Source organism: Mirounga angustirostris, unplaced genomic scaffold, assembly GCF_029215605.1.
Source record: "Mirounga angustirostris isolate CCGP_5_RB_7025 unplaced genomic scaffold, mMirAng1.0.hap1 SCAF_3, whole genome shotgun sequence".
Classification (NCBI taxonomy): domain Eukaryota; kingdom Metazoa; phylum Chordata; class Mammalia; order Carnivora; family Phocidae; genus Mirounga; species Mirounga angustirostris.
In genome coordinates this window covers 109,905,320-109,920,667 of record NW_026991711.1, presented here as the reverse complement: position 1 = coordinate 109,920,667, position 15,348 = coordinate 109,905,320, and the positions used below count along the sequence as shown (strand labels likewise).

Genomic DNA, 15,348 nt, shown 5'->3' with positions numbered 1-15,348 from the left:
ATATAAATGTGCATGAATTATTAAGCACAATTCATTTTCTGCAAAGAAAATAAGAAGTGCATAATATTTGTTTTTAGTCATAAAACATTTCATGACAGTTTAACATATTGTGGGGATTAGATACTGGAAAACAAAAATAAAAATCAATGGCAAAAAAGCCTTTTAAAATGAGATGGCATGAAAGTAAGAAATTCTAAGAACCCCAAAATAAAATAAAAGCAGGAGCCTGGAAAGTAGAAGTATGGTTTTCATCCTAAGAGTTTCTGCCACAACCTAGAGTCATTGAGCTTCAGTGCTGATAACTTAATTGGACATTCAACAAGCTCAGGACCAGCCAACTAAATGATGTAAGAGCCCTACATACATTGGCAACCAAAGAATATGTAAAGGGTCAGTAAGAAAAATTAGCATCTTCAGAGAGTTTGTAACTCTAAATTGGCCCTCATAAGGATTAATACATCCAGTTTCATACTATCCATGTGATTTGAAAAAACTGAACACAAAAATTTTAGAGGCGCCTGGGTGGCACAGTTAAGCACCCAACTCTTGATTTGGGCTCAGGTGGTGATCTCAGCGTCATGAGATGGAGCTCCCCATCAGCTCCGCCCTCAGCGGGGAGTCTGCTTAAGTTTCTCTCTCCCTTCCCCTCTGCCCCTCCCCACTCTCTCAAATAAATCTCAAAAAAAAAAAAAAAAATTAAGTGTTCTTGTGTCAGAAATGAGCCTGAGTAACTGGCAGAAGCAAAAATGAGTATCTTTGGAAAGACACACTTTAACCCACTTCTCAAAGAATTCCAAGGGGGATCAATAAAATGAGTGGCTTAAAGTTAACAAGTAGAATAGACATAAGGAAACAAGCATTATTCGTGAAAACCAACAGAAACAAAACTGAAAACTGAAATTTATCATATACTGGATATAGAATATAAAAAGACTTATGGTTATTAACACTACATGAAAGAAATGCTATCTCAGATTGGGTTTCCTAGAAATAGAGTTTGAGGCTGGGATTTGTATTCATATGTTTTCTTAAAGATTTGTGTGTGGCGGGAGGGGCAGAGGGAGAGAATTTTCAAGCAGACTTTCCACTGAGCATGGAGCCCCACGCAGGACTCAATCCCAGGACCCATGAGATCACGACCTAAGCCGAAACCAAGAGTCCAATGCTTAACCGACTGAGCCACCCAGGCGCCCCTGGATTAATGTTTTATTGAAGGGGAGCTCATCAGGAAGAGCTTCGGACAACATGGGAAGGGAAAGAGCTGAGCAAGGGTAAAACTCGTGTACAATTCTCATCTTGGCTCAATCCACAGATTAAGGATGGTTTCTGAAGCATTAACTGCAGGGTATGTCCTCATTCTGTCTCTCCTCCTCCTTGTGTGGAAGTATACATTCATTCTGTTATTTTAGTAATCACCCTATTTTAGCCTGCGTACATGACAAAAGCAATCAACAGCCACTATTGTCAAGTATCAAGAGAAGAGAACTCTCATTTCCTATTTGTTAGAATGGACACTGGTACAACCTCTTTGGAGAAGAGTTAGATACTGCACAGTGAAGCTGACCATGTGTGTGTCTTATGACCCGACATTTTCAGAGTTATATGTCCTAGGCAAAAATTTGAACCTGTGTACCAGGAATGTTAATAGCAGCATTGTTGCAATGTTAAAGATACTTGGAAAAAACTCAATGTTCATTAGTAGTAGAATAAATGAGTAACTCCAAAAATAAATAAATTACATAATTAATAACTCTAATTATATACTAGAACATTGAGCAGCAATGAAAATGGATAAAGAGCTATATATAACAAATGGATGAATCTCAAAAACTTGGTGTTGAGCAAAGGAAGCAGAATATATACAATACAATCATATTTACACAAAGTTCACAGAGAGGCAAAATCGGCTAATAAATTTTTATGGGTACATACATAGGTATAAAACTTCAGTGAAAGTAAGGGAATGATTAACACAAAATATGATTTGATGGTTATCTCTGGATTTGGGGAGGAAGGGGAATACAAGCAAGGAGAAAGGGAATTTTTTTTTTTTTTAAGATTTTATTCATTTATTTGACAGAGAGGGAACACAAGCAGGGGGAGTGGCAGGCAGAGGGAGCCCGATGTGGGGCTCGATCCCAGGACCCTGGGATCATGACCCGAACTGAAGGTAGGTGCCTAACGACTGAACCCCCCCCAGGGGCTCCGAGAAAGGAAATTTCTAATACCCTGCTTCCTATCCTGTGTGATGAAGACATAGTACTGATTAGTCTTTGAATAATTTGTATACATAATTTGATGTAATTTTAATGTGATTAGCAAGATATTATATTTTTTTAATTTTTAGCATTATATTTAAACTTAAACTTACAAGCACCTTCATATGCCTCCCCTTACTTGATCATCTAATTAATACCCTTGAGATTTTCTCTTACCCTATCATCTATCTGTTTTTCTTTCATAAAACCTACAGTTTGTAATCATAGATTTACCTGGGTGTTTATATGTTTTACTACGGATTTCCCCCACTAAGCTGCGTGTTCCCTGAGAACAGAAACCATGTCTGTTTTGCTTACCACTGTGAAATTCAAAATGATTCCTTTTACATGAAGTTGTATAGGGTTGAATTGTAGGATTCTGAGAACTTTTCCATCCTCAAAGATGAGTTTTGCCAAAAGTTGGAGGGGGAAGCTTTGCTAAAGCAGTTATGCAGCCACTCAAATAAGCAAGATAACATACAAATAGATCAGAACCATACATGGTACAGGGTGAGAACTCAATACATACCAGTAGGTGCTGGTATTGCTGTCATTTTGCATCTTTTTATTTAACTCTAGTGGTTGTCTAAGTTAATTTCATTCAAATTTGTTCATCAGGGGCACTAATTATATTGTAGTCACTCTTTCGTGCTGCCCAGGTATATAAATGTAGACTATTTTGCCAATTCATGAATAGTGGTTGTAGCATCAGCAGTGGAAAAACAGGGAAGTCCAACAGGGTTGAGTGTAACTGTAGTTTTCGTAGTGGAGATAAAGGGCCGTAGATTCAGGGTAGAGGCTAAGAGATGAAGCACTTGTTTGTTAATTCGAATTCTCAATCGCAAGTATCTTGGAATGATTTGTTTCACTGTTTTAGAGACAGGGTCACATCTACAGGCTTCTCTAAGGGCAAGTCCCCATTAAAAAGAAATTATGATAACACCAAAGAAAGGGACAACCTTGTAAAATGGATTAGGACCCAAGAGTTGGTGGGGAAATAAACTTAACAAGTTTCAACCAACACTTGCTGTAATGAGATAAAATGAATAATAAAATAGAGCATGGACAAATAACTTACGACACTTTTGCTCTATATCCCATTTTTTAAAAATCATCTATTCATTGTGAGAAGCTTGCTAATGCGAGGATGGTAACATGAAAGAATGGTCAATGGCAACTGTAAGAACTATTGATTGAAAACTGACAAATTATTCTTTCACAGATGTTAAAATATAAAGATTTGTGTATTAGAATTAATAAAATAAGGCATAAACACGTATAAATACTAGTCTTTGACATTAAATCTATTTCTCAGTGAGGGTTGTGGCCAAAACATTTGAAAGCTACTGCCCTAGAAAATGTGTTTTCTGTTCCTTAGATTAGAGTTGGATGGAATATTGCAAAATCATACATATATCAGACCGTGAAATTACAGGGACTATAAGAAACTCTCTGGTAAATTAAAAGTAAAGTAACATTTCTAAAATTGGCACAAAAAATTGCACATATATTGTGAAGTTGTCAGTCAAATTATAAATTAAATCGACATAAAACATTCACTGACCACGAAATGTGACAGCTAGCTAAGACTATGTACATAATACTCAAACCAGTGAAAACTTTGATCCACCAAGCATGAAGAAATTGGACAGACATGTGGATTCCTCAGGATAACAGACTCTTGGAAAAAATATATCAGGTTTTTCTGTAAAGTATATAATTCATTGCCAGGTATGTATAATCTGTTTTGAAAAACTTCCAATTATTAAAATTTGAAAATAATAATAACCATAAAAGCTTTCAGTAACACTTCCTTAAGTTGTTCTAGAAAACACTGTTATTTTTGATTTCTGCAGAGTCAAGTGCAGAAGCAAGTAGACTGATGAACTTATGAACATCATGAAAAGAGTTGTAGAGAGGAACCGGAGCCACTCGGATGCCATTTGGCTCTCGCTTGTCACACTGTGGGGGGTAAATAAAGTCACAATAATGTTAGCATTACTCACATAATGAAAAAATCTACATTCAAGATAAACTTACATAAAGCAATCATGCCGATTTCCCTAAAACTTAATATATAAGCGTTTTTTACTTGTAGTAAAACATGTTTCTATGTTATTGGAAACTCTCCTCTTAATAATAGTTAAAATATGAATGAATATCATGAGTATCCAAAGGGTTTTCCTGAAATCTACTCAGCCATCATCTTCTTGAAGCGTCCAATAAGTATGGATATAATTTTTTGGTGGGGAGACTCTGGAGAGACTGGAACCCTTGGGCACATTTAAATGAATGAGAACCTCACTGAGACCTGGAGAGTTTTAGTCAATAGTCTTTACATTTGATCCTTTAATCTCTAATCTCACCTGTAAGGAGTTGGCTGTATCCCTGAAATGTCACAAAATGGGCCCAGATAATTTGGTCTAGCTGGAAGATCACTATGACTAATCTTTAAAAAACACCCACTGTGAGTTAGACAGTACCGTAAATGGTTTATGTGTGCTGGACCATTTAATTCTTTTTTTTTTTTTCAAAGATTTTATTTATTTATTTGACAGAGAGAGACAGCGAGAGCAGGAATACAAGCAGGGGGAGTGAGAGAGGGAGAAGCAGGCCTCCCGCTGAGCAGGGAGCCCGATGTGGGACTCGATCCCGGGACCCCAGGATCATGACCTGAGCCGAAGGCAGACGCTTAACGACTGGGCCACCCAGGCACCCTGGACCATTTAATTCTCATAACCACTTTTGGAGGCATTTTTGCCCTCCAAATCCAGACGGAAACACTCAAGCCAATAGACGTGAACTAGCTTTCCCAGGAGCACACAGCTTACAAATGGTAGAACTGGGTTTGGAACACTAACATACGGATTTGTGCCTCTGGAATCTGAGATAACCTCTCCTCAGAAGTGACAGGACCACATGAGCGGAGCAATTCCTAAACTACACTGTCACTGGAAGTAGATCCATTGACCACCAGTTTTCCTGAAATGACCCTATTAACGCTTATTTTCTGAGAGAGACTAAACAGATCACTTAGGCCCAAGGGTTAAAAAAAAAAAAAAAATTCCATACAATGTTAACACCCCTGAGATGTGTCTACAGTTCTTTTTTTACTAAAATGACAGGTTGAAAACGACTTGGCTCAATCAAACAGCTAAGTAAGACGGACTTCTTTTCTTCCTCTCCACTACGTTAGTTAATTCTGTGTATTCAATAAATATACATATTTGGGCTTTCACTAGTGAAAACATGTCCTAAAATTGATTATGATGAAACAATTTTTTTTCTACTCAAACTGTAATGAAAAGAATGAATAAATTATGGGAGACTTGTTCCTATATTCAAAATTTGTGGTTTCTTACCTTTTATCAGAAATGACAGATCTCTTCGTCTTCAATTAGCACAGTGATGAATATTTAGTTGGCACTTAATCTAACCTCACTGACTGACCAATGTGAAATAACATGCAATAGTAAATTAAATGAAGAACCCAAATTTTACCCCCAACATGCAACTCAGAGAGAAAACCGGGTACCAAAGCAAGAGATATACTTACAACCACTCCTCGTTTTTCCAGTTCTCGGAAAACGTATTTTATTGGAACAGAAAATGTTAGTGTAAGCTGGCAGCCGCGATCCTCTATGCCGGATGGAGTAATTATGTTCACAAACGGTTTCTTGGTATCCGCTTTCTCTTTGTCATAGTAATGCTTGATCAAGTATTCCAGATAACCGGTGAGCAAAATAGATTTTCTCCTCAATGCTTTCATAGTTGCCTGCTTAAAGATCTACAGAATGAGAAACAATCCGATTAACAGTGTCTTGTTGATTTACAAAGAAGAAAAATTTAAGTGAAAATCACGTTAAAAAAGGAAGTGTCCACTTCTGACCTTTCCAAAAACATCTCATTTTAGATAATCCTTTGTAAAAACATGTCCTCTTTTAAAGATCATGGAATTCAAACCTTTTCCTCCAAACCATTTTACAAAATCATAATCAAGAAGACTTTTTTCTATTCATATATAGCTTTTGGTCCACACAGAAGCATAATAAGGGCTAAATACTTGTGTACATATGAAAGGCAGTGTGACCAATATTATTTATAATTGTTATACCAACTCCTAAATCTCCCCAGTAACAGTAAGCAAACAAGTAGTTAAATAATAAAATTAAGTTTTGTCAGGCAGGGAAGCAAGTCATGTTAGATAATACATATGTTAGTACTAAGGCAGTTAGGCTCGCTTCTCTGTGTGTGTGTGTGTCTTCCTCCCTCTCTCTCTTTTTCTTTCTTTCTTCTTTCATCATTTTTTTCCCCCTGCTAAACTCCATCACTGGTGTGAAAATACTACCATTTGCTGCCTGAGGTGTCTTATATTAAGATGAGTGACAAGTGCACACAATAACTGGAGTTGGAATATTAGAGGTCAAAACAGACATGCTTTTCTAGCTTATCTCTTAAGGTCAAGTAGAGTTTAAAAATATATCCTACATATAAGAACTGAATAAACCGCAAACGGAGCATGATGCACTGGCATGTCACTTAATATCCCTTTTCTGTATCATGTTATTGTTATGCCACAGAGCAAAGATAGGGTCGTTCGGTGACATCTAGACTTTATGAAGCTTGGGAAAATAGTTATTTCTGTATATACATGTGGCATGTGTGAGCAGGCATTCTAATAGAACTCAAACCATTTGGGCAAAGACTTCCTTGATCTATATGGCATGGGAGCTGTAGATCTGGCTGAAGGAGACCAAGGGATTTGTATTGAAGGTAACAGTATCCAAGGAAGATGGGAGGAACAGGATAGAATGGCATCTGTCTCTGTCCTCAACCAGACCTCTCAGACTTTGGAAGAGATTGGCTGCAAGTCGAGTCTGATGTCAGTCTCAGAAGGTATCTGGGATGGGCAGTACAAGCAGGTAACTCGAGTTACTCAGGTAGCCCGAGTTACATTGTGTTTGATAGGAGGCATCTCTTCACTCCCCCGTGTAAAACAACGTGTAAGTGGATCTGGCACAAGGTGGACTCAAGGGAACAGAGCCAACTTTTGGATCAAGAGAGCCTGGATCAAGAATCAATTCTCACAGAGGGCAGGGGCAGGGAGAGGCAAAGCACGACCCACCAGCGGTTTGGTTGGCAGGACAGGAATACAGAAATAGGAGAGGACTTTTTCCAGTCTTCTCTTTGGAGATTAATAGCAATTCAAGGAACATTCGATTTATAAATAATTCTGAAAAATTTTCTGGTTCTGCTATAAGCCCGGTAACATACAGGCAGGAGGAATATGTGAAGTACTACTTTTAATGATACTTCATTTGTATTCATAGGTTAGTAGGACTTTGGGGAATCTTACTTAAGTTTATAGGGTATTTTTTTTAAAGGGATTTTGTTCTTGCAGATTTCTCTGATAGCTAGAAACCAATTTTTTTTTTATAACAAATAGTCTTAAATTTAACATACCGTTACGCTTTGATAATAAAATAACTTTTAAATATGAAACCATTTTCCATCATTAAACCACAGTAAGGACAGCTGCATTGTGAGGCACTCAAAATCCTGTCAGAGGTTGTGAAGGTCTCTTCTGAGGACTCACATAAAAATATTAAGAGGGAATAATAGGAGTTATCTGGAGAATAGAATAAATAGCTTCTTTTCGTTTTGGCTTCTCATTATTTCTATGCTTTCCGTATTGAGAAAGAATACTTTTTTAATTAGAAAAAAATGAAAACTGTAGTTTGGAAATATTCAGCTTATAACAATTTTTGGCAGAGTTTCAACTACATGGGTTATTTTTCTTACTGAGAAAAATGAATGCAAAGCTAGAAAAGTTAGAGAAGTTTAAATGGGAAAAATAAGTATAGTATGATGGTTTCAAGTGTCACATTTTTTTCTCTTAAATTCTTAAAATTGGCTGCCTAATAACTTTGAGGAAACACATAGTACATTTCTTCTTAATTGCTGCATATTTTAATTGAACGCTCTAATTTTGTATTTTGGAGCTATTTATTTCATTATAAATTCATATACTGAAAGAGTCTAAAAATTGTCTACCTATCGCTGCATACAAGTATGACCGTTCAAATACAATAAATATATTTTTAATTTCAAGTTAGCAGTTGGAAGATTGAGATTTCTGAAGTAATCTGCTATAAACGTCTTCATTTTAAAAATGAGACAAATGAACTCAAGAGTACATATAATCAAGAGATGTTGTCACCTGTCTAAAGGTCACCTGTCTAAGGTCACACTTAGTGTCCCAATGAGGACTAGAGTATATGCATCCTGGTTCCTACCCTAGGTTCCCTTGATCCACATTTTTGTTATATATAAAATTTGTACCATATTTGTACCATATGTATTTGTATTTATACTATATAAATATGTGGTACAAATGATTAAGAGCCAAAAATATAAAGAAAAAGACAGTTTGAAACTGATTATAAAGTGCTATTTTTCATACTATCATTCAATTGAATGCACATGTAATTATAAACAAAACAATATTAATATTTTTTAAAAATCATATTGTCAAACTGGTATCATATCCATGTACATTGATTCTTAAGTTCAGAATCTCTCCTCCAGTTGGTCTTTGACTATGTAGGATATTTTTTGAAAGAGAAGTGGCTACAAGGAAAAGCACTTTGATTCATTCATCTATCTCTCATTTATTCGAACTTTAATCACCTATCTCTTATAATGCTATAATGTAAACAAGGGCAGCAGCCCTCATGCTTACTCCTCTAGGGAGCAGAACATTTTAATGGTCATGTAAAGAGTAAGAAGCAAAGAAATGCATTGTTTTGTAACTTCAGAATTTTGCAATTTATAATGGGGAGGAAGGATTTCAAAAACACTTTCTCAAACACAACGTTGGATTACCTAAGGATAATTTTGGTTAGAATGGAGCCTCAGCGGCGAAAAACTTAAGTTAGGTATTTCTAAGAGGCTCAAGAGAAATACTTAAGTGATAAGTTGCTCCAGAGAAGTATATATCCCACTTCTTGTGGCTTTTAGGGTCTTTTTGCTAAGTTTAAGTGTTAAAGAAAATAAATAAATCAATCTTCAGATTCCAGCTGAAAACAAAAACCTTGTCTAGGTGACTATAATACAGTGTGATGTGGTGGTAAAAATTTCTGTGCTTTCTGGGTGTTATACGTGAACAATGAAACATGGAACACTACATCAAAAACTAATGATGTAAATAAAATTAAAAATAAATAAATAAAAGCCCCCCTCCAAATTTCTGTGCTTTTTATCATTCAAGCCAGCCTGGAGAACCAGTGGTAGGAAAACTGAGAATGTGACTTCTTTTTCATGGCAGAAGGGGTAAATACTTGAAACCAGTCCACTGCAGAAACATACTAGAGTGTCTAAAATTTCTAGATCTGGCTGAGAACTCATTTGCAAAAATAAGGAAAATCGAGGAAAAACATTAAATACTAATTCTTCCCAAGGTACACCTTGGTGCTTTTCATACCGAATTTCATTTTTTTCCTGATACAAACTTGCAAAGCGAGCAAAATTTTATTTCATTATAAAACATTTAACAGAAGAGTTTCTCTGAATAGATATCATAAAAACAATTCAAATATCATTATCTGACTTGCTAAGTAGATTCCCTCACTACCCCCCCAAAAATTTTTTAAAATTTTTTCACTGGCTTAAAAAATATTGTTACTGGGTCTATTTTCAATTAAAAAAAAACCCAAAAACGGCCAAAAAGCGAAAACAACACAAGCTCCATCTAGTGGTCACACTGAGTAGGTGCTTTTTAAATTGGGATGAAGTGAAATGAGTTGATTACCACTGTCTAGAGGAGAAGTTGTATAAAAAAAAGAACTTGACACTGCCATCCAGTGGCCAAAAGGAGAAACTGCTGTGCGTGTTCACAGAATCCTAGAATTTAGGTTTAGAAGAGATTCTGGAAGTCTTTATCCAGTCATTCATTCTGAAATACTCAACAACAGGATTTCCTAAAATATCAAAAACTAGATGATTTTAAAACATTTTAAATTAATAAAGTCAAATTCTCTTTTGAATAGCTATATATTTAAAATCTCTGTTAGAAACTCTATTTACCAAAAAAGCCCCACATTTACCTAAAATACATTTTACTCTATCTATGTATATAAAATATATTTACTTAGTATATGTGTTAATATTAATTATATAGCATATAATCATTTAATACATATTTACTTAAACAAATTTAGTCTCATCCTGAAATTAATATCCAAATAATTAAGTTACATAAATATACATATGAATATAATATAGATATAAATGGATAGGTAAAGTAGATAAGTATCTATCTATATAAATAGTTAGAAAGGTAGATATGCACATCTAGAAAACCAAACTGATTCCCTGGATATTATTGCTTAGGGTGAAACTAAATTTAACTAAAAATATGAATTTACTAAAAAATATATATTGAGCCAGTAATAGTAGAGATTATACAAGAATATAATGGCATAGACACTCTAGTAAAAAAAAAAAAAATCCACTTACTTTAAGAGATACCCTTGCTCAATCTTTGGTTTACTCTGATGATTTCTATTTTTTTTCCTTAAAGTATGTCTTCCTATAGTTTTGTGACATGGCAGTTTGTGAGTTCACTGACTCACAGAACCAGCAGAAGCAGAATTCCCAGTAATCACAACAATGTCTGGCACATAATACTTTCTTAATAGATAAATGTTGAATGAGTGAATTAATCAAGAATTAAATATTGTATGGTTATTTTGTAAGAGAAAGACCATGAGAAGATTAAACAACTTATTTAAGTTCATACAAATTCTAAGGGGAAATAAAAATATGTATCCCCGGGTCAGTTCCAAAACATTTATCAAGTGCCAACAACATTTATTATGTGCCAAGCACAGTGCTGGGGCTGGAGATAGAAAAAGGAGATGGCAATTAGCCCACAGTCACTGCCCTGAAGGAGAACACTGGCCTTTGACCATTGTTCATTAATCTTGCTGTTTAGCAGAGAAGGTCCTACAGTAGGTCACAGTCAGGTAAAGAAATAGGTAAAGATGTGGGGAGGTTGAAGCATAGATCACTTACCTCTAAACTAGCGTGTAAGGAACAGACCAACAAAATGGGAGGGTTTGAAATTCGAAATCCACTGACTCCAGGGATTAACTGCAGTTCTGAAAAATGAACATCATGTCATTTATTATAGAATGTACCTTAAAAAACGTCCTCTATGGATTTTTTTTTATGACACTAAAGTGGTAGAGAGAAAAAGAGTAAGATTTAAAAGCTTTTATTCCTAAGTTTTCTGAGATACTTAAGAGAAACTCCATGGACCTAAAATAGTGGCATGTTTCCCCTTCACCTGCAATGTCTGTCTCCCCTGCCCCCACACCCTAGAACTCTTAGACACATAAAAAATGACCTTTTGTAGAATTCTGGATCTCATCCTCTGTCTTCCCACTCCCAAACCAGCATTCCTTATTGTGCCCCATGCTTTGCTTTTCCACTATGAAACCATGTCAGTGAGAGAAAAACATCAAGATTTTAGTGGCTTGTAATTGTAATGCCATCCAAAGGCAGAAATATGAATGAAATGACCTAGGAAGGTGACTTTTAGCACTAGGATTATTAGGTCAAGTGGCTTCACCTAGGGAAAAAAAAAAGGCTTTTAAAAAAAATGATCTGCCTAAGTATGATATATTTAAGAGGTAAATTAATAGCAGATATTATCCTAATTAGAATCAATTAGATTGAATAGTAGCAAGTCAAATCCAATAGAGTTAAATTGCTAGTTGGAGATCAAATTAAAGCTAAAACTGACTAAAAGAGCATTAGAATATGCTAGGTCTTTAGAGATTCATCTAATCCAGGACTGAACTATGTCCTGGGGACCAAATCTGGCCCACGACTTATTTTTGTAAATAAAGTTTCATTGGAACATAGCCACGTTCACTCATTTATGGCTGCGACCGCTTTAGAAGTACAATGGCAGTATTGAGTATTTGCCACAGAACAGTATAGCCCCAAAAGGTTAAAATATCTAATCTCTGGCCCTTCACAGAGAGACTTTGCCCACTCCTGCTCTAGTCCAATTCTCTTGTTTACAGATAAGAAAACCCACCACAAAAAATTTAAGTAACTGGCATATTAACAGAGCTAATTATTCCAGCAGCCAAGACAAAATACAGGTTTCTTGATTTGACTGGAAGAGCCCATCTTGATCATTTGCATCTTGGTTTTTACAAATGCGAATTTATTTAAAATAGTAGTTCAGGTTGGTAGCACTCTGAAGGGGAAAGTTGAACTGAAACTCTCAAACCATTTAAGCAGCTTTCTGTATCCGACGAGATGGAAGAATAGGGTCAGTCACTCAGGAAAAAGTAGGGCAGTTTGGGACCACACTGCACGTGTTGTACTTTTATTTCTACCTGCTGGGGTTCAACTGCTATTGTTTGGTGTGTGGCAAAAGCCACAAAAGGAAAAACTGAAAAAAAGAGAGCTAAAAACGAACCTGTCTCACTCTCAAATCAAACCCTGACACAGATTTTACTATTCACATTAGATATGCAAGAAGGAAAACAAAACAGAAAACAAAAAACCCAAGATGATATAATTTGTGCAGCATCACAAAACGATTAAGCAGCAAAGTGGGACTGACACCTAAGTCTCTCTGGGTCTAACTACAAGCAAAAAATTCCTTTCTGTCCTCATTGCCTGATGTTTTGGGTACTCAATATTGATGAGATCTGAGTCCTGTACATTACATTTCACTTCCACTTATCTCCCTACAAAGGGATAGACCCAAATTCATGCTAAAACCTACAAACACTTAGTCTTACACTCTGGAAATGTCATTTCTTATTTTAAGAATTCTCAGTGGCATTTTCAAAGTGCACTCTCCATGAGGCATGTATATTACATATCATACAAAGACAGATGAAAATTGAAATGAAGGTAAAATGAAATGACTTGGGAAGTGAAATTGAATACACTTACTGTTATCCATCTTAAATCGGGTGCTGAGTTCATGGCCAAACCATCCCACTAACCTAAAACATAAATAACAACATTAGATATTTTGATCTACAAAAATAACTGCAATTGGGGCGCCTGGGTGGCTCAGTTGGTTAAGCGACTGCCTTCGGCTCAGGTCATGATCCTGGAGTCCCGGGATCGAGTTCCGCATCGGGCTCCCTGCTCGGCAGGGAGTCTGCTTCTCCCTCTGACCCTCCTCCCTCTCATGCGCTCTGTATCTCATTCTCTCTGTCTCAAATAAATAAATAAAATCTTTAAAAAAAAAAAATAACTGCAATTAATACAGGAATTTGGGGCCTGTATATCAAAACCATTTGTGATACGAGTCATCAAATATTTAAGCATATACATGTTAGATGATATCACAAGGCAATTAATATTTATAACCTTATCAAGAATGAGGATAAAAATCAATTTATTCATATTACTAGTTATATTATTTTTGTGATGTTAAATCATCTGAAAATCTATATTTAAGGATCTTTTTCTTATTTAAAATAAAATGAACAAAAATGTTGAGTTTTTTTAATTTTAAAACGGAAGTATAAGCTCAAAAAGGAAAAGCAATTAATGTAATAATGTATTTTTCACAATAGGCTCCCTAATGAGAAATGGTGTTAAAATAACCTATATAATTGTGGAAAAAATTTGAGTAATTTCCTAAGGAAATTGATTACTGTCATATTTTAGTGAGATTAATAAATAAGTAGGAAAAATCATATAAATGTATGTGTGTGTGTGAATATCAGAGGAAAAGAATTATAATTTAAAGAAAAATATAAAATTTGAGAAACAGTAACTCAGTATTTCTGGTATGTTCTCTCTAAATAAATTTTTCATTTTAATGCTGTCAAAATAAAAAAAAATTCCAAGGTACTTTGTTAGAACTGAGCAAAATACTTTTCAGTTTATGTAGAATATATGAGTGAAAATAATAAATTTTGAAATAGAAGACTATAATGGTGAGTATGCTCTATCTAATACTATTAGCATGCTATAAAATTAATGAAATGAATGTGCATAGGACCAGTGAATGAAGCATCAGGGAGACAAATGGAACATGACAGAAAATATAAAAACAAGGAAGCCTGGGTGGCTCAGTGGGTTAAGACTCTTGGTTTGGGCTCAAGTCGTGATCTCAGGATTGTGAGATTGAGCCCCCGGTTGGGCTTCACTCTCAGAGTAAAGTCGGCTTGAGCTTCTCTGCCTCTCCCTCACCCTCTGCCCCTCTCCCTGCTCGTGTGTGCTCTCTTTCTCTCTCTCAAATAAATAAATAAAATCTTTAAAAATATATATATAAAAACTGTCCTCAGATCACATAACAGCTTAATAAGTGATAACTGTCACATTTCAAACAATGCAAGGATAAAGAAAAGATATTCACAGATTTATATGGTTTTGAAGAGAAAAATCTGACTATAAAAACAAAAGGAAATATAGAGGCAAATATCGATAGATTTATAAATATTTAAAATACTGTATTGAAAAGACAGACAAAATTAAAAGACAAACCAATGATGGGGAGAAGGCTGCTACTTGCCACCTATGAGTTTTCACCCAGTTTTTTCATCAGAGAAGGGGCAATGCCCCCCCAAAGCTACCCAGCCATAGAGCATGGACAGGGCATTATAAAAGGAGAAATGTAAATGTCCCACAAATTCAGAAAAAAAAAAAAAAAAGAGTTCAATCTCAGTAATAATTTTTAAAATGTGAAATATCATAAAGATGAGACCATACTTCATATATCAAATTGGCAAAGTCATTCAAAAAGTATGAAGCCTATCATCAAGGATTCAAAGAAAAAGAAATGAGTACTTTGTCTAATCATGAGAATAATAAGTAATAAAACCTGTCTAGAGTACAGTTTGAGAATGTATATGAAAAATATGTATAATTTCCTGTCCCAGGACTTTTACTCTTTCCAATTTATTTGAAGTACTATTTGGATTACAGCATTTGGAGTACATTAAGATATATGTACTAGGACAATGAGCACAATACTATTTACAATGTCAAAGCACCTAAATATCTTTTAATAGAGAGCTAATAAAATGACTTATACTACTTT

General features: G+C 35.3%; 1 protein-coding gene across 2 annotated transcripts in view; it reads right to left on the bottom strand.

Moving 5' to 3' along the window:
• Positions 1–711: 711 nt before the first annotated feature.
• KYNU (kynureninase) overlaps positions 712–15,348 on the bottom strand; it is a 127,844-nt gene continuing 113,207 nt past the window's right edge. For both annotated transcript variants that reach the window (XM_054506239.2, XM_064586463.1), the window contains 4 exons: positions 13,242–13,294; positions 11,334–11,419; positions 5,815–6,045; positions 712–4,220 (listed from right to left, as the gene is read on the bottom strand). In XM_054506239.2, the coding sequence (XP_054362214.1) occupies positions 4,083–4,220; positions 5,815–6,045; positions 11,334–11,419; positions 13,242–13,294 (508 nt within the window). In that variant the 3' untranslated portion in view covers positions 712–4,082. The remainder of the gene's footprint in view (positions 4,221–5,814; positions 6,046–11,333; positions 11,420–13,241; positions 13,295–15,348) is intronic.